The 25446-nt window shown below is 41.4% G+C and overlaps 1 protein-coding gene across 1 annotated transcript; it reads right to left on the bottom strand.

Annotated features, from left to right (window-relative positions):
- Positions 1–208: 208 nt before the first annotated feature.
- On the bottom strand, positions 209–25073 carry LOC124039118 (diamine acetyltransferase 1-like). The gene is made up of 6 exons (XM_046355003.1): positions 24879–25073; positions 7235–7286; positions 7055–7138; positions 2354–2455; positions 2212–2252; positions 209–544 (listed from the first exon to the last, which is right to left on the bottom strand). The coding sequence occupies exons 1-6, from the start codon at positions 24942–24944 to the stop codon at positions 368–370; spliced, it is 522 nt and encodes a 173-aa protein (XP_046210959.1). The 5' UTR covers positions 24945–25073; the 3' UTR covers positions 209–367.
- Positions 25074–25446: the final 373 nt, after the last annotated feature.

The following is a 25446-nucleotide window of genomic DNA, read 5'->3' as shown; positions in this document are numbered from 1 at the left end:
GTTGATTAGCAGAACTGAGAGAGCACTAGGAATCCTAAGGTGTGTTGATTAGCAGAACTGAGAGAACACTAGGAATCCTAAGGTGTGTTGATTAGCAGAACTGAGAGAACGCTAGGAATCCTAAGGTGTGTTGATTAAAAACTACAACTACTAAAACGATGGCTTCAGATAAAATACGTGACGTAAATGAGTGACTAGATTGAGAAAGTTGGTGCACACACACATGTTTAATGCCCCTTTTAATAATAATCTACTGTCAGAAGTCACACCCCCCACCGCTGAAGTGAAAGACAGGCAAATAATTAAGTAATATAAATTGACCAAGTCTGTCACTCTTGTCCATCTTTCTATGTGTCTTGAGGCCAGCTCACTCTTTGGAGCCGGAGGACATCTTGAAGAGGGAGCTCCTGTTGATCTTGAAGAGTCTCCATCCCTCATCCAGAGTGATGTCGGCCGCCCCACGACGCTTGTAGAACTCTATTGACTTCTGGTTGTCCTTGGCGACGACGAAGTGCATGCTGTTGCAGCGAGTCTCGAATGCCATCTGAGGGGGAGAGAGGAAGGGAGAGCAGGTGTTAGCACACATAATTAAACCCAAAAGTGTTTGATGGGGTTGAGGTCAGGGCTCTGTGCAGGCCAGTCAAGTTCTTCCACACCAATCTTGACAAACCATTTCTGTATGGATCTCGCATTGTGCACGGGGGCATTGTCTTGCTTAAACAAGAGAAGGCCTTCCCCAAACTGTTGCCACAAAGTTGGAAGCACAGAATCGTCTAGAATGTCATTGTATGCTGTGTTGTTGATTTCCCATCACTGGAACTAAGGGGCCTAGCCTGAACCATGAAAAACAGCCTCAGACTGTCACGGTCTTCCTCCCCTTCATCTGAAGAGGAGAGGCGAGAAGGATCAGAGGACCAATATGCGGCGTGGTATGTTCATAGTGAATTTTAATAAAGAGAACACTGCAACACTATACAAAAGAGTAACAAAAACAATAAACCAATGACGACCGTGAAGCTACAAATGAGACCTGTGCTGACACAAGCCACTAACATAGACAATCACCCACAAAAAAACAGTGCAACCCAGGCTACCTAAGTATGATTCTCAATCAGAGACAACTAATGACACCTGCCTCTGATTGAGAACCATACTAGGCCGAAACATAGAAATCCCAAATCATAGAAAATCAAACATACACTGCCCACCCAACTCACGCCCTGACCATACAAAATAAATACAAAACAAAGGAAATAAAGGTCAGAACGTGACACAGACCCTTATTCCTTCTCCACCAAACTTTACAGTTGGCACTATGCATTGGGGCAGGTAGCGTCCTCTTGGCACCCGTCTAAGCCAAATTTGTCCGTAGGACTGGCAGATGGTGAAGTGTGATTCATCACTCCAGAGAACACGATTCCATTGCTCCAGAGTCCAATGGTGGTGAGGTTTACACCACTCCAGCTGACACTTGGCATTGGACATGGTGATCTTAGGCTTGTGTGCGGCTGCTCAGCAATGGAAACCTATTTCATGAAGCTTCTGACGAACAGATCTTGTGCGGATGTTGCTTCCAGAAGCCGTTTGGAGCTCAGTAGTGAATGTTGCAACCAAGGACAGACGATTTCAGCATTCGGCAGTCCCGTTCTGTGAGCTTGTGGCCTACCACTTCGCAGTTGAGCAGTTGTTGCTCCGATACCTTTCCACATTACAATAACAGCACTTACAGTTGACCAGGGCAGCTCTAGCAGGGTAGACATTTGGAAAGGTGGCATCCTATGACTCTGCCATGTTGAAAGTCACACAGCTCTTCAGTAAGGCCATTCTACTGCCAATGTTTGTCTGTGGAGAATGCATGGCTGTGTGCTCGATTTTAAACACCTGTCAGCAACAGGTGTGGCTGAAATAGCCGAATCAACTAATTTGAAGGGGGTTTACACATACCTTTATATATAGTGTACATGTTCTCTTTTCCCAACGCACATTCATTGACTATTTCAACAGCAATAACCAAACAAAACACACAGAAGAAGAACAGAATCAACGGTATGTACAAAAAAATCATAACTCACTGAAATGGGCTCAAAATGGGATTCTGTTAGAGGCATTGACCTACAACAGGATTCTGGCCAGAGCCATGTAACAACTGACTGACAGCGCCCATCTAGTTTTTTACTATGTTTACAGAGTCATAACTCCACAATTACTCACGTCACTGAGGAGCTTGAGGATCTCTGAGCCGATGCCGATCTCTGGTGGAAGGATGACAGAGAAGGAGAGATTATGGTTACTGGTCAGGTCAGAGAGGAAAGAGAGCGACAGAGTAGGAGAGGAAAAGAGTTACTTTGCTTACCCCTGTACTCTTCCATGACAAAGAATTCTTCCAGGTAAAGCAGCTTGCCGATCCAGGGGTCATAGGTGAAGTAGTACATGGCAAACCCAATCACCACAGGAGCTGGACACAGAAGTAAACCCACAAACATAAAAACAAGCCAGATTTAATATAACAGAGCTCGTACCGGAGTTACCCGGGTAGCTAATCTATGGTCAGTTGAGCATTTCCCTAAATGTTTAAGGGTGTTTAGGACTTGGAGGGGCAGAGCTGCGCATATATCCATGGTTAAGATTAACTTGTACTTTCAGCAGTTAACTCAGTCTGGTTGCCAGGGGACTGTGTAAAGAGGAGATGTTGGTTGTGTTGTGAGAACTGACGCGTGGAGACAGGCTGCTCTGGCTCAGAGAAGCTTCCAACGGCAGTTGTAGCGGGTGTGTGTCATACAAGTGTGTCTGGCCTACATGTGAGTGACATCCACAACAGCAGTAGGCCTAGACACTATACACACCGGCCTTTCGATCAAAGAGACGTGCGTTTGTATGTGTTTCTGTGTGTACAGCAACAACATTTCAAACAAGACATCTAGTTACTTCTCAGAGAATGTGCCAAAGTGTAACTGAAATGTTTGTCTCCTCCCAGACACCCCCTGTCATGTCATTGTTCATCACATCAATATACGGTGCATTCGGAAAGTATTCAGACCCCTTCCCCTTTTCCACATTTTGTTACGTTACAGCCTTATTCTAAAATGGATTAAATAAATAAATGTCTTCAATCTACACACACACACACACACACACACACACACACACACACACACACACACACACACACACACACACACACACACACACACACACACACACACACACACACACACACACACACACACACACACACACACACACACACACACACACTAAGCAAAACCAAGTTATACATCTTTGCACATTTATATAAATAAATACATATACACACTACCGTTCAAAAGTTTAGGGTCACTTAGAAATGTCCTTGTTTTTGAAAGAAATGCACATTTGTTGTCCATTATAATAACATCAAATTGATCAGAAATACAGTGTAGACATTGTTAATGTTGTAAAAGACGATTGTAGCTGGAAACGACTGATTATGGAATATCTACATAGGAGTAGAGGCCCATCAGCAACCATCACTCCGTGTTCCATTGGCACGTTGTGTTCGCTAATCCAAGTTTATAATTTTAATTTTAAAAGGCTACTTTATCATTAGAAAAGCCTTTTGCAATTATGTTAGCACAGCTGAAAATTGTTGTGCTAATTAAAGAAGCAATAAAACGGGTCTTTAGACAAGTTGAGTATCTGGAGCGTCAACATTTGTGGGTTTGATTACAGGCTCAAAATGGCCAAGAAACAAAGAACTTTCTTCTGAAACTTGTCAGTCTATTCTTGTTCTGAGAAATTAAGGCTATTCCATGTGAGAAATTTCCAAGAAACTGTCATTATGGGGTATTGCAGTCAAGCAGTCTGAATACTTTCCGAATGCACTGGAACTATTGTAAGGAAAAAGGTGTCTCTGTATCGAGTAAGGACAGTACAAACTGGGCTAACAGTAAGGGCAGTACAAACTGGGCTAACAGTAAGGGCAGTACAAACTGGGCTAACAGTAAGGGCAGTACAAACTGGGCTAACAGTAAGGGCAGTACAAACTGGGCTAACAGTAAGGGCAGTACAAACTGGGCTAACAGTAAGGGCAGTACAAACTGGGCTAACAGTAAGGGCAGTACAAACTGGGCTAACAGTAAGGGCAGTACAAACTGGGCTAACAGTAAGGGCAGTACAAACTTTGCAAACAGTAAGGGCAGTACAAACTGGGCTAACAGTAAGGGCAGTACAAACTGGGCTAACAGTAAGGGCAGTACAAACTGGGCTAACAGTAAGGACTGTGGCAGTCATGAAATCAGCTGGTCATTGTCAAGCAAATAACTGGTACTTGACCGTTAATTAACAAACAAATTTAGCATCTCCTGGCTTCCACGCAAGCCACTGATGCTGACATTAAGAACATCTACATTTTAAAAAGTCTAACAAATCCATGTAATATAGTGTACACCATCACAATACATCTATGTATTTTAGACTGGTCTAAAGAAACATGATATGAAGAAAATGTAGTCTATTTCAAAAGAACAGATTAGCATACACCTTGCCCTTATGTTAGGTTGGGGCGGCAGGGTAGCCTAGTGGTTAGAGCGTTGGACTAGTAACCGGAAGGTTGCGAGTTCAAACCCCCGAGCTGACAAGGTACAAATCTGTCATTCTGCCCCTGAACAGGCAGTTAACCCACTGTTCCCAGTCTGTCATTGAAAATAAGAATTTGTTCTTAACTGACTTGCCTGGTTAAATAAAGGTAAAATAAATTAAAAATTAAAAAAGGTCCTGACCTTGGTATGGCTTTGGGCTACACTAGTTCATTTAGCAGACAAGATTTGCTTAGAATTCCATGGCATTATTTTATTTTATAAATTTGAAATTCAATTGAACATAGCTGAATAAAATAAATGTTTTCTCAAAGATTTCTGGAGGACATGTGGCTATTCTGTGTTGAGCTGTTAACAAAAACAGGTCTTCCTATATGCTTAATTTATATATTTTTAATTAACCTTTAGTTGTGATGAAAACATATAACTCGACGTTTGTATTTTTGATATATTCCAAGGTTGCATGAAGCAACTAATGATGATTTGAAAAAAGTTCCATTAAAAGGCATGAGTTCTGCTTTGTTATTTGTGCAGGCTGCACACATTTCATCAGCCTCTCATTGACAATTTGACAAACACTTGATAATGCCTCAAATTTCCCGGCTGATTCCACATTCGGTGGTCATAATACACCCTAAATACATCCATGCCTTTTGCGGCCTGAGGCCGTTGTGCCCTTGGGCTGAATATAATAATTATCATTCCCTTCTCCCGGCTGCGTGCTCCGAAGCACCTCTCACTGACATGGCTCTCTCGGCCTATCACGTGATCGGGTCTTTCTCAGAGGCTACAAGTGAAGACACACATCAGGCACACAATCGCGTGCATCCTTATCCAATTCCGAGGCGCACATTGAAGATATAGGAAGAACTATCCACATTTACTTTTAGTCAGCCAGCAAGATGAGTAGGCCTAACAAACCGCAAAAGCACTAGCCTATATCAATCTACTATCCCCCATAGTACAAAGGTTGACCTGTGAGAAAAAAATATTCCAAACATAGCCTGGGACAGTTGTGTGATGCAATAGATCCCAAATGAATACAACCACTAGCATAAAAAAAACCTTTAAGCAATGAGGCGGATGCAACAGATCAAAATGTTTAGCTTAAAATGCTATCACCTAATAGTTTATTTCATTACATTATAAGTGCAGCAATGTGCAGATGGCAGTAGGCTATAAGCACAAATGTTCCAAAATTCAATTCTCAAAAGTAACCGCAAATTGCAATTATGCATGTATTTATTTTATAATAATAATAATAATAATATATGCCATTTAGCAGACTCTTTTATCCAAAGCGACTTACAGTCATGTGTGCATACATTCTACGTATGGGTGGTCCCGGGGATCGAACCCACTACCCTGGCGTTACAAGCGCCATGCTCTACCAACTGAAAGGTGCATTTTTATGGTGATGATTCTTCCTCAAGCGCTGCGTATGCATGCCAGTTAGGCTCTACACACGTTGTAAAGAAGTTATTATTTGGCCACTTTAGTTGTGATACAAACCTTAAACATATGGGCCTATGAACTAGGCTACATGAGGTGTGCAATTACAGTAGGATTTGAAAAAGTTGCACCCCCCAAAAAAAGGGATGCACAGTTTATTGCCTTACTGCATACAAGCTGGGCATCATTCACAAGTGATAGGCTAATAGTGTCACCTATCAGACTCTTCTTGATTTCATTTAGTCTTTACATACATTTAGTATTTTTGTGAAATTTGTTTTGATTTAGAATGGACCATTATCATGCACCCCTCTCAAAACAGGGGGGGGGGGGCTTAAATAGAGAATGGAGGACCATTTCCCATGGTTCATTTTCATGCCAGCCAGGTAGGCTATACTCCTGTTGTACAGAGAAGCAATGCACTTGATATTAGGAATGTTGAGAAATAAATATAGTAGGCATTGCCTATAGAAAGCTGATCTTCCTCTTTTCAGTAGAGGCCAGCACTCTGTTTTCTCACGCAGGTTCGTAGCCTATAGAAATGTTGCGCAAACATGAGCTCATGGGCTCTCATGAAGCGTTTGATTAGATTTCCGATTACATTTGCATTGATGTCAGAATGGTTAGAGGGACAATAGACTGCCGAGTACCAGGCAGTTAGCAAGTTTGGTTGGCTTCTAATGACCATCAGCATCAGAGCTTTGAGAAGCCTAAATACCGTCACATGGAATTTGACTGCCATCATGACTCATGGCTGCAGGTGTGGCGGTAATATGGTCACGTAACATCCCTAATTACAGGTTTGATTTGTTTGGCATAGGGTCAGTAGCTACACACCAGGGATCCCCATGGGGCAGACACGTTCTTCTATGCTTAGGAGAGGCACCGTTTCAGTCAAGCCCATCAGATATAGTTTGCTATAATACAATATCTGTCTGTCACACTCAACACATCCATCCAATCCTCTGAGATGGACAGGTGTTCTCCAGGGAATAGACAAGATCATTTGATATACAGAATCTCCTTACCGTTGTTGCTCTGCGGCTCACTGGGGACTTCTGCCATGACGCAGTGGTATAATGGGTTGTCACCGAATCCGTCCTCGAGCAGATCTGTTTTTGCAACGTTAGAAATGCCTTGTAATCTATGCACTGAAGTCAATCACATGGTGACCGAGACAGAAATGCTTTAGTTTCATTCAGACTCACCTTCCTCAGTCAGTTTCACTTGGTTTTCCATTCCCTCATATTTAGCCAGTTCCTGGCCAGAAGAAACATTTCAGATTCAAAACCAAGAACAGCGAGTCAATAGGGAAAGTTTATCGTTCACTGAGATAAGTGACAGTCAACGAAGAGAACAGCATTTAACTTTATAAAACACAATCAAATGGAGGAAACCGGACCTGTTGCCAACGTAATAAACACAAAAAGGTACAAAATTACAGAGCTAACTGTGATACAGACGGATATCCAGCGAAAATGGTCTGTTTTTATCACCTTCAAGACAGACAAGTTTGCAGAGTTGATCTCTGAATGCAGTTAGGATGAGCACATTTAAAAAACCCAAATGGGGGACAACAGGCTGGATTTTCCCTGGTCATTGTAACCACCACCCGTAGGGCAATGCAAATAAATCACATTTCTCCATTTGTACCGACATATTGAATATGCATACAATTCATCCTCCAATTCATCATCTGCCTTTTGTCTCAAAACGTTTTATTTTTTTTATATCTGCAAACACTAAGTTAGGCTTAACTTCAAAATAGTCCATGGCATCATCACTGTCAATCGTGAATGATAATTATTCAGGTTTCACCAGTGAAATATTCAAACTGCGTCTGCATGGTCTCAATCAGTTTAAATTGGAATATGCATTTAGATTTTATTGAATTGCTGTTTCATGAGCAAATTAGAGAGGAGATGGTGTTAAACTACACAGAACAAAAATATAAAATGTGTTGGTTCCATGATTCATGAGCTGAAATAAACGATCCCAGAAATGTTCCATACGCACAAAAAGCTTATAACGACAATATATGGAAACGTCTGCTCTACCCAAATTTACAACTAACTAATTGCAGCATTACCGCAAAAATGGACGAGGCAAGTGGAAGGGGGAAAGTAAGGAACTTGTCTGTCGGCCCTGCATTAAAGATCAAAATTGGTTTAAGAGGATTGTGATAAATGAAACTGGTATACTTCTCTATTTAAAAGACCTAAAAATTGACAGTTGTGCCATATAGATTGCAAAGTCGTTGAAGAGATTTTTGATATACTGATTCTATAGCACATGGTTTATGAACTGATACACAAAACTACGCCAGATGCAAAACAGTTTCAGTGTAAGCTATTATATAAAATTCTTGCAAACAATAGAATGTTAGATTCTGAATATGGAGGACACAGCCATCCCAGCTCCGCAGATTTTTCTGCAAAGAGAATCATTAGATCATTTGCTTGTTTTTGGTCGCAGGTTCAGGAATGGCTGAAGAATTGCAACATTTACCTGGAGCTAACTCTGCAAATAGCACTATTGGGTGATTTGAAGTACTAGTCAATCGATCAATAATATAATAAACTTAAGCAAAAATGTTTCTTTATTTTACAATCTTTAGAAACTATGACATTGGAAAGGTTCAGAACTTTTGTGAAACATCACAGCACAGTTGAAAAATACACTACCGGTCAAAAGTTTTAGAACACCTACTCATTAAATGGTTTTTCTTTTTACTATTTTCTACATTGTAGAATAATAGTGAAGACATCAAAGCAATGAAATAACACCTGGAATCATGTAGTAACCAAAGTGTTAAAATAAAAATATTTTATATTTGAGATTCTTCAAATAGCCACCCTTTGCCTTGATGACAGCTTTGCACACTCTTGGCATTCTCTCAACCAGCTTTTACCTGGAATGCTTTTCCAACAGTCTTGAAGGAGTGTGCTTAGCATTTGTTTGCTGCTTTTCCTTCACTCTGCGGTCCGACTCATCCCAAACCATCTCAATTTGGTTGAGGTAAGGGGATTGTGGAAGCCAAGTTATCACACAGTCTACTCTGCAGCACCCCATCACTCTCCTTGGTAAAAATAGCCCTTTACACAGCCTGGAGGTGTGTTATGTCATTGTCCTGTTGAAAAACAAATTATGGTTGGACTAAGCTGCTGGGGTGGTAGGAAGAGCGTTGGGCCAGTAACCAAAGGTTGCTGGATTGAATCCCTGAGCTGACAAGGTAAATATCTGTCGTTCTGCCCCTGAACAAGGCAGTTAACCCACTGTTCCCCGGTAGGCTGTCATTGTAAATAAGAATTTGTTCTTAACGGACTTGCCTAGTTAAACAATAAAAAGCCCAAACCAGATGGTGTATTGCTGCAGAATGCTGTGGTAGCCATGCTGGTTAAGTGTGCCTTGAATTCTAAATAAATCAAACAGTGTCACCAGCAAAGCACCAGAACACCACCTCCTCCATGCTTTACAATGGGGAAATACACATTCAGAGAGATCATCCGTTCACCCACACCGCATCTCACAAAGACACGGCGATTGGAGAAAAAAAATCTCCAATTTGGACTACAGACCAACGGACACATTTTCACCGGTCTAATGTCCATTTCTGGTGTTTCTTGGCCCAAGCAAGTCTCCTCTTCTTATTGGTGTCCTTTAGTTTTTTTGCAGCAATTCGACCATGAAGGCCTGATTCACAGTCTACTCTGAACAGTTGATGTTGAGATGTGTCTGAACTCTGAAGCAATCATTTGGTTTGCAATTTCTGAAGCTGGTAACTAATGAACATATCCTCTGCAGCAGAGGTAACTCTGAGTTTTCCTTTCCTGTGGAGGTCCTCATGAGAGACAGTTTTCATAGTACTTGATGGTTTTTGCGATTGCACATGAAGAAACTTTAAAAGTTCTTGAAATGTTCCTTATTGACTGACCTTCATGTCTTGACAGTCCATCATTACTTTGTTTCTCTTTGCTTACTTGAGCTGTTCTTGCCACAATATGGACCTGGTCTTTTACCAAATAGGGCTATCATCGGTATATCCCCCTTACCTTATCACAACACAACCGATTGGCTCAAACACAGTAACTTTTAAGAAGCCACACCTGTTAATTGAAATGCATTCCAGGTGACTACTTCATGAAGTTGGTTGAGAGAATGCCAAGTGTGCGCAAAGCTGGTGCAGGTGTTACGTGGTCTGTCACTGCGAGGACGGTGAGCTGTCCATCCTGTCTCCCTGTAGCGCCGTCTTAGGCGTCTCACAGTACGGACATTGCAATTTATTGCCCTGGCCACATCTGCAGCATGCCTAAGGCACGTTTACGCAGATAGGCAGGGGCCCTGGGCATCTTTCTTTTGTTGTTTTTCAGAGTCAGCAGAAAGACCTCTTTAGTGTCCTAAGTTTTCATACGTGACATTAATTACCTATCGTCTGTAAGCTGTTAGTGTCTTAATGACCGTTCCACAGGTGCATGTTCATTAATTGTTTATGGTTCATTGAACAAGCATGGGAAACAGTGTTAAAAACCTTTACAATGAAGATCTGTGAAGGTATTTGGATTTTACGAATTATCTTTGAAAGACGGTCCTGAAAAAGGGACGTTTCTTTTTTTGCTGAGTTTATACGGCAAATATTAAATCAAAACTAGATGGTCTTTAGATATAGATAGAAGTTAAGGGTAGCTGAAAGATGGGACAATAAACAAACAAAATATAACTATTGTAAAATGTATGTAGTATGTATAAGCTGGAAATAGAAGCCTAAGTGTTGTCCATTATTTTACTCTAATTAGGGGAGGGGTGGTAGGGTTAGGGGAGGGGTGGTAGGGTTAGGGGGGAAAAATATATATATATATATATAAAATCAAGTGTGTGAGTACACACAAAAAACAAAAAAAAGTGCCGGGGACAATAAAAGGCCACTCTAAAATGTGAAGTTGTGTCACAACACAATGCCACAGATGTTTCAAGTTGAAGGAGCATGCTGACCGTAGGAATGTCCACCATAAGCCACTACCAATTTCATTTTAGAGAATTTGGCAGTACTTCCAACCGGCGATGTACTTCCAACCGGCGATTTGGCAGTACTTCCAACCAGTGGAATGGCGATGTGGGTTTTTAATGGGTGTAGGTGGTAGCTGCAGAGAAGTACCTGGGTGTACGAGATCACTGAGGAAGAGTTAAGAGTGTTGAATTTGGTCACCCCAAAACTTGCTTATTTGATATGTTAGGTTTATTTGAGCCAATATAAGTTTTGTAATGCTTAAATTGTTACGAGTGTACTGATTTTAGTAGGACACTTTACATCGGAGCGGTCCTGAGATGGCTATGCATATTCATGACATGAGACTAGTAGCATAGCATCTCTCCACTGAATATAGGCCGTTGACGTCAACAACCCTCATTGAATATTCAAAATAAGTATTACAATAATGAGATGTATCCACCAATCAAAAAAAAGGATAGGCGGGAGCTAGACAGCTCTAGTGCTGCTTTGTGGACAACTACTCCAATTTCCCTCATCCAGAGCTAGCTAGCTAACATTAGCGACCCTAGTCTGACTTCAAGAGAAAGCTAAAGAAAGCTGATGTTATCCCAGTAAAAATGCCCTGTCTTATGTCAGTTACGCTCACCACTTTATTTTAAGAATGTGAAATGTCAGAATAATATGAGAGGATTATATATTTCAGCTTTTATTTCTTTCATCACATTCCCAGTGGATCAGAAGTTCACATACACTCAATTAGTATTTGGTAGCATTGCCTTTAAATTGTTTAACTTAGGTCACACGTTTCAGGTAGCCTTCCACAAGCTCCTCCTGCCAGTCACGCACTCCTATCCTAGGTAGCCCCCTGCCAGTCACACACACTCCTATCTTAGGTAGCCCCCTGCCAGTCACGCACTCCTATCTTAGGTAGCCTCCTGCCAGTCACGCACTCCTATCCTAGGTAGCCCCCTGCCAGTCACACACACTCCTATCTTAGGTAGCCTCCTGCCAGTCACGCACTCCTATCCTAGGTAGCCTCCTGCCAGTCACGCACTCCTATCCTAGTTAGCCCCCTGCTTTTGGCAAGAGGTATGGGCTTCTCTGTGTGGGTTTGAAATAAACCAGTGCATTTGTTGAACGACTTTACCTACCATATTTACTATCAAAGCTCAGTGTTGAGGCAAAATATCAAACCCCTCTCTTGGAAACAAAATACAGTTATATTCAGATACAGTTTCAAACTTATTGAGTTGATGGCTTTTTGGCTTTTCCAAAACAGATTGAAATAGCCAACAGTGGGAATAGATTGGTACTTTAAAGTGTGTTCCAAGCAGAACCCTCTTGTATCCTTCCTCTGTTGTCTGCAGGTGCCAACATCAATGGTCAGACAGGTGAGGCCCAGGAGACCGCCCTGACTGGCCTGCTGATGGGGTACCCTGAAGGTGGTCGACTTCCTCATCAAGGCCGGGCCGACATCGAACTGTTTGCTCAATGTCCAAGCCGACGGGAGACAGAGCTGACGTATGTCTGCGAGAACGAACACAGAGGCGTGGCTGACGTGCTGCTGCAGAGTGTGAGGGCATTTTCGATTAAACCTTACTAATGCTTGTGTACTAAAATATCCTCTTTAAGCCTAGGCATTGGGCTTGAGATTGTTAAAGAAACTAAATCATATAAGATAGAGAAGTGTGTGTGTATTAGTATAGACCTGTTCTGTAGACATCTGACTCATTGCCACTAGAGCCACAGACACCTTGCTCATCAGATACATCTACAATGATACAGTAGTCTTAACCAGTTGCGATTTTAGCATGCAAATCTTGGTGGGACAAAAGAAAATAGATAAAGTAGGATGCATGCCAGCAAAGCCACTACACAACAACACTAAACAACACATTAATTGCACTATACCACTGCTACACCTGGCTATCAGCGGAGCGAAACAGTTCTGGCAGCGAAACAGTTCAGCCTCATTTACTGCTTTAAAAAAAAACCTGTCATGACTGACTTGCTTAAACAAATGTGGTTTCTACTGACAATTGAGATGTACAAACTATGTTATAAGGGGACGACAAGTGGATAAAAGGCAATCTGTAATTTCAATCAAGACAATGAGCAAGCTAGGACGGACGTAGTCAATAGGACAATTTGTTCAGCACTTTTGAAATTTACAGCGACAAATTTCATAACATGGACCGTTCTTCCTGTACACCAAGTCAGAACCGTGGGATAAATAAAATAAAGGGGGCATATAAGCAGACAATGAAAGCTTACAATAGTCGATGATTACATTATTCAAAAACAGTTTATAGGGTACTTGTGCACCAAATCAGAACAGTAGGCGAAATTAAGAGGTGAAAAATAGACCAAATGGTTAGGGTGAGGCACATGGGCTACTAACAGCTTACTACACAACATACACTTAGTATTAATTTCTTAGCTACAGTATACATATCTCCCTGGCATATTACATAATTTATGCAGCAGCATACAATACATGTTTGGACTCACCTTGTTGTGCTGTGTTCACTTGAACAGGAAGGTGGCACGGCGGTGCTTCGTGGGCAAATTCTGTTATCAAACTTTTTAAAAGTCTGGCATTCTCTGGATTTATGGTGCTTTCATGACAACTGGGAACTCAGGGGGAGACAAAAAATCTAGACTCATGACGACGTCAGTGATCTTCAGGAAAGAGGCCCAATTCCCCATTTACAATTCTGAGTTCGATGAAAGTTCAAAACATATTTTCCCAGTCGTAGCTAGTTTTTCCTCCCCGAGTTCCCAGTTGTCTTGAACTCACTAAAGTCAGATTTTGCAGTTCCTAGTTAAGTTGTTTTGAGCTCGGTACAAATTGTGCTTTATTGATAGCATGGCCAATGTTTATCATTTTAAACAATGAAAAGAGACTCTTAAACCAATGAGCACCAATACGTTTTATCTATAATTTCTCTTCATATGACAAGGATTGAAAAGGATTTGCCAGTAGATTGTCGACTTGATTCATGATGACTGCCAGCTATGATTTTGACATGATCATTCCAATCAAAGCTACTGTACATATAACGTGATTTGACGTAATTTTATCTGTGGCCAATGACCTTGAGCCTTCTTGGATGGGCACTTTAATGTAACGCTATGTCAGTAGCCAAAGGGCTAGAATTTCCGAGATATATCACCTTACACTTTGCGGTGATGTAGCTTCCCCATGAGTGACAGAACACAGAGCCAATCACAGCGGTAAAGCTCTGTATTTTCTGCTGGCTTGCCCCGCCACCACAGAAAGCACTGAGCTAGGCGGAAACGCCGGCATTTTTGAGCTGCCTTAAGAAGAAATAAAATAAGAGACCATGTTTGTATGCGGCTTAATTAACTCAATTATATATATTATTTTGTACATTGTTTACAAACTGATGTGACACGTATTACTGCCAAAATAACATGCAAAACAGGCAAGACCTGTTATTTATTTATTATTTTTTTGCTAAAAATGTGGGGTTCAAAACAGGTGAGGCTTTGCACTGTCGGTCTGTCTCTTTCTCTCTCCTGTATATCCCTCTTGGGCTTTCTCTCTGCCTGGCTGCCTGTCTCTCTGGCTTGCTCTCTCTGGCTCTCAATTTCAAATGGATTTATATGCATGGGAAACATATGTTTACATTGCCAAAGCAAGTGAAACAGAAAATGAAAGTGAAATCAAATGAACAGTAAACATTACACTCACAAAAGTTCCAAAATAATAAAATCCATTTCAAATGTCATTATGGTTCACTGGTTGCCAGGAAAGTTATTGGGGACATTGCCCTGTGTAGGGTGCCGTCTTCGGATGGGACGTTAAACGGGTGTCCCGATTCTCTGTGGTCACTAAATATCCCATGGCACTTATCGTAAGAGTAGGGGTGTTATCCCCGGTGTCCTGACTAAATTCCCAATCTGGCCTTCACACAATCATGGACACCTAATCATCACCAAATGTATAAATTGCCTCATTCATCCCCCCTCTTCTCCCCTGTAACTATTCCCCAGGTCATTGCAGTAAATGAGAATGTATTCGCAGTTAACTTACCTGGTAAAATAAAGATAAAATAAAAGCTCAGTTTCCACCTCATTTGTGGGCAGTGTGCACAGTGTCTTTTCTTGAGAGCCAAGTCTGCCTATGGCAGCCTCTCAATAGAAAGGATATGCTCACTGAGTCTGTACATAGTCAAAGCTTTCCTTAAGTTTGGGTCAGTCACAGTGGTCAGGTATTCTGCCACTGTACTTTCTCTTTAGGGCCAAATAGCATTCTAGTTTACTCGGTTTTTGTATTCTTTCCAATGTGTTAAGCTCTCTCTTTGGCTCTCTCTCTTTGGCTCTCTCTCTCTGAATCTCTCTCTTTGGCTCTCTCTCTCTGAATCTCTCTCTTGGCTCTCTCTCTCTGAATCTCTCTCTTTGGCTCTCTCTCTGAATCTCTCTCTTTGCTCTCTCTCTCTGAATCTCTCTCTTTCTCTCTCTGAATCTCTCTTTGGCTCTCTCTCTCTGAATCTCTCTCTGGCTCTCTCTCTGAATCTCTCTCTTTGCTCTCTCTCTCTCTCTCTCTGAATCTCTCTCTTTGAATCTCTCTCTTTGGCTCTCTCTTTGGCTCTCTCTCTCTCTCTCTCTGAATCTCTCTTGGCTCTCTCTCTCTGAATCTCTCTCTTTGGCTCTCTCTCTCTGAATCTCTCTCTTTGGCTCTCTCTCTCTGAATCTCTCTCTTTGGCTCTCTCTCTCTGAATCTCTCTCTTTGGCTCTCTCTCTCTGAATCTCTCTCTTTGGCTCTCTCTCTCTGAATCTCTCTCTTTGGCTCTCTCTCTCTGAATCTCTTGCTTTGGCTCTCTGGATCTGTCGCTCCCTCTCGGTTTTTCGTTCTCAGTCTCTCTCTCTGGCTGTCTCTCCATCTCGCTTTGTGTCTTTCTCTTTGCCTGCCTCTTTCTTACATGCACGCTCTTTGTCTGCTCATCTTTCTCTGTCTCACTCTTGTGAAACATTAAGGTAAATCAACCATAACCCTTCTTGGCAAAGATGTTTTAATTGCTTTTGTGATCGATTCGATGGGTAGTCATGAATACAGCACACTACTGATTGCACAATCAATGACGTGTGCCTCACCATGCAATAGTTACTTCAAAATGCATTGTCTCATTATTTATTACACACCTATACATTACCTTCCCGATTGGCATTGCAGTCTAAGGCACAGCATGTCAGTGCAAGAGGTGACACGACAGTCCCTGGTTTGAATCCAGGCTGAATCACATTCGGCCGTGATTGGGAGTCCTATAAGGAGGCGCACAACTGGCCCAGCGTCGTCCGGGTTTGGCCATTTAATAAAGGTTAAGTAAAAAATGTAAATTATAAAAACATTACATACCTTTCAACATCTGTTGGAAACTGGAAAAAGGATTTCTCCCTTTTTCTTGACTGCATTGCAGCCGATTGCTACACATAGCCTCATATTCATAATAATTGCAGTAGTTATCAGTATCTTTGACAAGAAACAGGAGATTCCAGCTCAACAATGTAATAATCAAGTTGGAAATGAGCCTTTTGCATAATGATGTGTTTTATTTATTGCTTCTCCTCGCCCTAAACAAAATCCCTGATAACATTTGACACTAAACAAGGTATTTATTGATGACATGTTTCTTATCGTTATAAAAAGTTGATTCACAGACGCAGTACTAATAGTGGCAAAACATCGATTTCTAGCTATATAAGCCAAGTATGTTTTTTTCTGTTCTTTGGGAGTTGTGATTTAGCTAGATATCTACTTGGGAGAAGCAAGCTAGCTAGCTATCGCCAAGAAGAGGATGAGGACCATTTGAATATGCATGACGTTCATTGGAAAACACCCACTATCTAGTGCACTTATCCTAAACAAAGTCTTCTCTATAAACGATTAGGTAAGTCAAGTCTACCAAACTTTGTAACAGAGTGGACTGATTCTAGTTTTGGAAACAGAAAACTGTAGGAAATCAAATGTTTCATTGATGAGAATGTTCAGAATGTCAAAATCCATCTCGCGCCATCTTCTCCCACTCCCGCCCAAAGGGCTTCCTCTCACTACCATATTTGGTAGTGAGAGGAAAACGCGAAACAGATGCTTCACATTTATACATCCGTTGAAATCTGTCTCAATGTTCTGTGTTCTTGGCATTGGGTCCTATGTTCTTCTTGACTTTCCCTTTATTCTTTCGATCTTGGTGATATCACCAGCTGCGATGAGTACCTGACAGTCAAGAAGGACCAATGTTTAGGGAGGTCATTTTCAGACTCCAAATTGTAAGCATTTTATGCCGTATAGTTATAAGGAAATGATGGTCAGTTTACAAATATGTGTAGTGGAGGGCTAAAGGACTGTAATATTCTTAGGTTTCTAGTTTGGGTGTGTTCCCCTCTGGGCGTTGGTCATAACGCAATGATGGAAAGACACAGTGAACGGTTGGCTTGTAGTTCACTGAAGGAATAGTGTAAATAACACCACAATATGTGCAGGGCTATGGCTTGAACCCTAGAAAAGCTACTGCTTGTACCTCTGAACCATAACTGTGGAAAGGGGATAGTTATTTGTGTGGTTGTCCTATAGGAGGAAGCAGACGGCCATTAACAATAACCAGAAAAAATATACAGCAATTATACAATGACGTTACTTGCCTTTATTGTAAGTGGTGTCATCACTGTAACAGGTAAACACATAAAGGGCCTAATCTAAAGCACCACTAGGTGGGAGTAGTAACACAATGACTAGTGCATCACTACATAACTGAATGGTGGAATCTCACTGGATCCTACAAGACACCGGAATGGGTGGGGCATAATACTGAAGGAAACATACTCTGTAGGCTCAACAACCTTTATCACTAACTCTCATAACAGGCCTACACTGAAAAAGCACACTCAACCTAAATAGTACACATAAGCACACAAACATAATCCACTGGGTGTATAATAACTCCTTAAAAATGAAATGACTGTGGCAAGAAAAGAGATCCATGAAGTGAACATGGACAGCATCTGTAAGTCTGATTTGTCGTTGCGTAAAAAGGTAAGGATGGCTCACCTCAGAAACTGAATGGTCATTCTTATGGAGAAACAAATGTCGCAAGGATCTGTACAGAATTCCTGGAATCTGAACATGTCCCAATTCTGCCATGGCCTGCATACCAGACACCTATTGAGCAGGTTTGGGATGCTCTGGATCAACGTGTACGACAGTGTGTTCCAGTTCCCGCCAATATCCAGCCACTTCACACAGCCATTGAAGTGGTACAACATTCCACGATCAACAGCCTGATCAACTCTATGCGAAGAAGATGTTGCGGTACTTGAGACAAATGGTGGTCACACTAGATATTGACTGGTTTTATGATCCACACCCCTACGTTTTTTAAAGGTATCTATGACAGATGCATCTGTATTCCCAGTCAAGAACATTCATAGATTAGGGCCTAATGAATTCATATATAATGTGTTCTGAAAGTATTTAGACATGTTGTTTGTTACATTACAGCCTTATTCTAAAATGGAATAAATATTTTTTCCCATCAATCTACACACAATACCCTATAATGACAAAGCAAAAACAGGTTTTTACGAAGGTTATACAAATGCATTAAATATAAAAATTAATTATCACAAGTCTTGAGACCCTTTACTCAGTACTTTGTTGAAGCACCTTTGGCAGCTATTACAACCTTGAGTATGATGCTACAAGCTTGGCACCCCTGTATTTGGGCAGTTTCTCCCATTCATCTCTGTAGATCCTCTCAAGCTCTGTCAGATTTGATGGGGAGCGTCGCTGCACATCTATTTTCAGATCGCTCCAGAATGCCAAATCGGGTTAAATTCTGGGCTTTGTCTGGGCCAAAAAAAGGACATTCAGAGACTTGTCTCAAAGCCACTCCTGCGATGTCTTGGCTATGTGCTTAGAGTCGTTGTCTGGTTGAAAGGTGAACCGTCGCCCCAGTCAGGTCCTAAGTGCTCTGGAGCAGATTATCATCAAGAATATCTCTTCACTTTTATCTGTTCATCTTTTCCTCGATCGTGACTAGCTTCCAAATCCCTAAAAAATATCCCCACAGCATGATGCTGCCACTGCCATGCTTCACTGTAGGGATGGTGCCAGGTTTCCTCCAGACATGACGCTTGGCATTCAGGCCAGAGTTCAATCTCGGTTTCATCAGACCAGAGCATCTGGTTTCTCATGGTCAGAGTCCTTTAGGAGCCTTTTGGCAAACTCCAAGCATGCGGTCATGTGTCTTACTGAGGAATGGCTTCCATCTGGCCACTCTACCATAAAGGCCTGATTGGTGGATGGTGCTGCATAGATGGTTGTCCCATTTCCACAGAGGAACTCCGGAGCTCTGTCAGAGTGACCAAGGCCCTTTTCCCCCTATTGCTCAGTTTGGCCAGGCGATTAGCTCTAGGAAGAGTCGTGGTTTTAAACTTCTTCCATTTAAGAAATGGAGGCCACTGTGTTCTTGGGAACCTTCTTATGCTGCAAAATTGTTTTGGCATCTTTCCCCAGAACTGTGCCTCGACAAAAATCCCGTCTCGGAGCTCTACGGACAATTCCTTCAACATCATGGCTTGGTTTTTGCTCTGACATGCACGGTTAACTGTGGGACCTTATATAGAGACAGGTGTGCCTTTACACATCATGTCCAATCAATTGAATTTACTACAGGTGGACTCCAATCAAGTTGTAGAAACATCTCAAGGATGATCAATGGAAACAGGATGCACCTGAGCTCCATTTAGAGTCTCATAGTAAAGGGTCTGAATACTTATTTACATAAGGCATCTGTTTTTAATTTTTTATAAAATGTGCAACAATGTCTAAAAACCTTTTTCACGTCATAATTATGGGGTATTGTGGGAAGATTTGAAGATGCATTTTATTGAATCCATTTTAGAACAAGGCTGTAACGTCACAATGTGGAAAAAGTAAAGGGGTCTGAATACTTTCCGAATGAACTCATTTATTTTGCAACGCTTGCACACCTAACGCGAGTGGTGTGATAGCTAGCAGAGTAGAACCCTTGGAAAAAATAGAGTTGCACACTAGGAGCTCAGAAGCAATCATTATATAACCATCTTTTCAAAAGCCAAGCTGTCTTCATCAGGGTATAATGACAAACGCTGCATGTCACTAGTTTATATAGTCTGAAAGGACACAGGTTTCTGTAATCATGGCTGGCTGTGGCTTGATTTAGAGATATAAAAAAAACATGAATGGATAACATAAGATCATAAATACAATTTGGCTACATAGGCCTACAAGTATTATTTACAATTGATAGCAAAAACACAATCTAAAACAACGCTGTGTATTGTTTTAGCTGTAAGCTCTTTTCTACAGAAGACTACAAAATAATAAAGGAAGGTGTGAATGACTGGTCAAATATCAACACCATTCTGAAACACCACGAGGGTAGTCCTGAACACACAGAAAATATGATTAAGTGAAGAGAACTTGATCTGCTCCTAAGTCGGGGACAGACTCTTGACCAAATATAAATGACAATTTTGGAGGCTGAAAGAAAGACATGGCAGGATGTCCTTACACGTTTAATAAGGATCACACAGCCTCTGGCTGAAAGAAGCATAGCATTCAGACAAACTCTTCCAACCAGACAATGGAAACATCCTAAAAAAGGTTGAATTATTGGCAAAAATTTGACCTGTATGGAAAATCTCAGCAAAATTAAAGATGGCGAGACACATGCTCATTACTTTAGGAAGCGCACACAGAATGAGCTGATACAGATTGTGAGTGACAAGATTCTGGAAGCTGTAGTGACTCAAGTAAGAGACAAAGTACTTCATTATATTGAACTGTACACTGAGAGGTCGACTCTGCTGTGACATCCATGGATGAGAGATTTGAAATACTCAACCAGGTGAAAACCAAATATGGAGTGCTACTGATCTTCAGCACTGCCTCTCAGATGTCCAGTGAATCTTTTTTATTTTTTACCCCCTTTTCGTGGTATCCAAGTGTTAGTAATTACTATCTTGTCTCATCGCTACAACTCCTGTACGGGCTCGGGAGAGACGACGGTCGAAAGCCATGCTTCCTCCGAAACACAACCCAACCAAGCCGCACTGCTTCTTAACACAGCGCACATCCAACCCGGTAGCCAGCCGTACCAATGTGTCGGAGGAAACACTGTGCACCTGACAACCTTGGTTGGCGTGCACTGCACCCGGCCCGCCACAGGAGTCGCAGGTGCGCGATGAGACAAAGATATCCCTACCGGCCACGGGCCTCCCAGTCGCCCCACGGGCCGGCTGCGACAGAGCCTGGACGCGAACCCAGAGTATCTGGTGGCACAGCTAGCACTGAGATGCAGTGCCACCCGGGAGGGAGCAGTGCATCTTTAAAGGCTCACTGCATGGAAGACACTAACCTTCAGCGATGACTGACATCAGTGGAATGGATCTGGCACACGAGATTCAGAATTTACCTGATCTGCCATCAGATAAGATGACTGCCTGTGAGCTGCTTTCCTTTCTCTGTGAGAAAAACCTGGAGGAACTCTATCCTAGCCTTTGGATAGCCCTAAGAATTGCAGTCACCCTACCAGTAACGTCGGCAGAGGAGCTTTTCACATAAAAGCTCATCAAAAGCTACCGAGGTCTTCCATGTCACAGGAACGTTTGAGTGGTCTGGCCATCATGAGCTTTTTCTTTATTTCACCAGGCAAGTCAGTTATAAGAACAAATTATTATTTTCAATGATGGCCTAGGAACAGTGGGTTAACTGCCTGTTCAGGGGCAGAACAACAGATATGTACCTTGTCAGCTCAGGGGTTTGAACTTGCAACCTTCCGGTTACTAGTCCCACACTCTAACCACTAGGCTACGCTGCCGCCCCAGTGTAAATCATGATGTGGGGAAACACATGTCCTATGATGACATCATTGATGATTTTGCCTCAAGAAAGTGCAGAAGAGGAAGATTTTAATTCAAACATTCAAATATTTACACACTTAGTAACATTTAAGATTGTATGGCAGAAGTGCATTTGTGTAAATGACTGCTTAACTAAACAATATTTAGTTAAGCAGTCATACTTTCCTGTCATGACATACTTTCCATTTCTTCCAGACAGACTGGTTCCCATGCTGATGCTGAAAATGCCCAGGCTGTAGAGGGAACCAAAGCTAATCACACAGCTGTATACATTTTATTTAGCTATTTTAAGACATATAGCTGCAGCTTATTTTGCTATTTTAAGACATACAGCTGTAGCCATAGCCTATAGGCTTATGTTTACATCGTATAGACAAAGCTAATTGTATAATATTGTGAGGACTGGACTAATTACCAGGCAGTAGAGCCAAAGCTCAGTGTTATATTTTCTACAATTTCTTATCTTAAGATTCTATAGAAAATATTATATTCCAAGAAATATTGTTTGTTTATACCCCATTCTGTTCTGTATAGGTTTACTTGTTCTTAGACCGACAGATGGAGCAAACTGTTTTAAAGGAGGGAGGATTGTAGTGGGAGCACTGGGGTGTCAGTTGTGACTGTGACAGGTGTGACAATGGCAAATGGTTTACACGGGTCAGGTAGGAGGGCCCCAGGGAGGTCAGGACCGGCTCTGAGTGGACATCTACCTTATTTTTCTTGGCTGATGACCTTTTGCACCCTGAACTTTTTTTAAATAACAACAGAAAGTTTGCTAGCTGCTAGCCATGTGAAAACTAATCTTATCTTTAGTGCCGACATGGTTTTGAATTTGGAGGTAGAGGCGAGGAGGGTTGTCTTGTGCTTAACTAATAACATGAAACTCCTGCAAAATCATGAAAGCCCAATGGCTAATCAGGATTGACATACCTTGAATTACTGTACAACATTGCACTGAATATCAATGCAATTTCATAACCAATACATGCAATTATTTTCTCCAGTTTATAAAAACAATTAACTGTCAAAAATAGGGGGTGCTTGGCAAGCCAAGGCAAATACCCTCACGTGTGCCTTAGGTTGCCGACCGCTGCTGTACAGTATACTTGCTTATTTTGTCACAAACTAATTTCAGTATAACTATTAGAATTTGAACAACCAGGAAATGACGGAGATATTTCTGTATAGTGCATCTTGAAGGAAAAAGGAAACCGCACACTGCTCTTGATAGTACCACTGATCTTTAATAAGCTTACGAATCGGCCACACAGCCTTCGTCAGAGCTTTGGGGATTTTTTGAAAGTTGCACCTGGCCCCACCCACATCCGTTCTACACATCGAAGGGGGTTGGTGGCAAAGGGAAAATAAACAAGTGCTACCAAATATAACAATATGCATTTCATAAATATTACAAAAGTGTATAAGTAAGGCGTATTAAACACGTGTGTAAAATCTCAATGAGGACATAGCAAGTTCATTAGTCACTGGGTACATCGTACGAAAAACGTCAGAATAATCTACAAGAGACACATATTTCATGCTCAAATTCACAACATAACTGCATTGTGAGCAGTGTGCAGTTTCCCTTTTCCTTCATCTTGTTCAATTGTCGCCATGCACCTGCAAATTAGATTGCTCAGATGTGCAAGTGCCTTTTGTATAGTACATCTTCAAATGAATAATAAATACCCTACTGATTTTAGAAAGTAAATCCTGGTGCGTCAAAAAAAAAAAAAAAAAAAATGAGTGGGATGCATGCCAGTAAAGGTGGTGTGGCAGTCCTTCGTGGGCAGATTTTGTCAAACTTTATCAAAGTCTGGCATTCCCTGGATTTATGGTGCTTTCAAGAAAATTGGGAACTCGGGGGAAAAAAAAGGTCCAATCATTATGATGTCAGTGATCTTCAGGTCGTAGCTCTAGAAAGAGGCCCGAGTTCCGGATTTACAATTCCAAGTTGGATGAAAGTTCAAAACTTATTTTGCCAGTTGTAGCTCGTTTTTCCCAAGTTCCCAGTTGTCTTGAACTCACTAAAGTCAAATTTTGCAGTTCTGAGTTGAGTTGTTTTGAGCGTGGCACAAATCATGCTTCATTAACAGCATGGCCAATGTTGAATGTTTATCATTTTAAATTTGGAAAAGAGACCCTCAGACTTGGGATCCACAGCCACTCCACTGAATAGCAATGATTGATTTTCAATGCTTGCAGTTGCCAATGATACCTTCCAAACCCCTCATTGTTGAATTAGCGATTTCCAACTTGTTGTGTAATGTTTATGGCCGATGAGCACCGATAGATAAATCTTTTTTTCTTGTTTTTTTCCAAGAATGTGGGGCTCAAATCTGAAAAAAAAATAGGTCGCCACTGCTGATTCGTGAAGAACATAACTTTGAAATGCCTCATGAGTTAAGTTCAACTATGGTTCCCCATCACAACCACGAATTTGAGAGCGCTTTTACTCGTACGTTATATTCCAAAGATAATTGCTCACTTATATTAACATTACGGTATGTACAGGCATGTCAAACGTCCCGAAGGAAGTACAATTTTAATTGCTGTCAATTGTCCCGTTTCTCTTGGCAAGATTTGCTTCATCCATCAACCGGAAGGTTGCGAGTTCAAACCCCCGAGCTGACAAGGTACAAATCTGTCGTTCTGCCCCTGAACAGGCAGTTAACCCACTGTTCCTAGGCCGTCATTGAAAATAAGAATGTGTTCTTAACTGACTTGCCTGGTTAAATAAAGGTAAAATTAAAATTAAAATCACAAGCTTTTCATAGATAGTTGTATTTTGGTATTTAACTAGCTAACTTCTCAAGCATCTTTAGATAGCAAATCAACGATACACACGGAAATACTGTCGCCGGAGAAGAGTGACGAAGGGTGAAACCAAGTCAATTTTCTAGCTAAGCAAGCAGTGATTTTAGTTTGCGGCTTACCTTTATCAGTCGCAGTATGTCAGGCACATCTTTGGGTTCAGCTTTCCGTATTATAAAATCTGTCATTTTCTTATATTAATAAGAGCTGAACAGTCGACTTAAAAGCTAGTTAGTTAGCTACCTTGCTGGTTCTATTCAAACCAAGTCCCTTTAAGCAAAATGTTCGCTAGATATATTGAAGGACATTGTGGAGAGGTTAGATTGGGAGCGCCTTTTTATCCCATTGTTGTGTGAGCCAGCCCACGCGCGGGTTGTTTTTACACAAGGCGTGTCTGTTGTACTGTCATAAATGCGTCAGAGAGGCTTCATTACACAGTGGACTGGTTGAAAAACAAGTTTTAATGACTCCAACCTAAGTGTATGTAAACATCCGAATTCAACTGTATGTATGTATACAGTGGGGAGAACAAGTATTTGATACACTGCCGATTTTGCAGGTTTTCCTACTTACAAAGCATGTAGAGGTCTGTAATTTCTTATCATAGGTACACTTCAACTGTGAGAGACGGAATCTAAAACAAAAATCCAGAAAATCACATGGTATGATTAAGTAATTCATTTGCATTTT

Source organism: Oncorhynchus gorbuscha, linkage group LG07 (assembly GCF_021184085.1).
Source record: "Oncorhynchus gorbuscha isolate QuinsamMale2020 ecotype Even-year linkage group LG07, OgorEven_v1.0, whole genome shotgun sequence".
Classification (NCBI taxonomy): domain Eukaryota; kingdom Metazoa; phylum Chordata; class Actinopteri; order Salmoniformes; family Salmonidae; genus Oncorhynchus; species Oncorhynchus gorbuscha.
The sequence above is the reverse complement of the archived record's forward strand: the minus strand, read 5'-3'. Positions and strand labels throughout refer to the sequence as shown.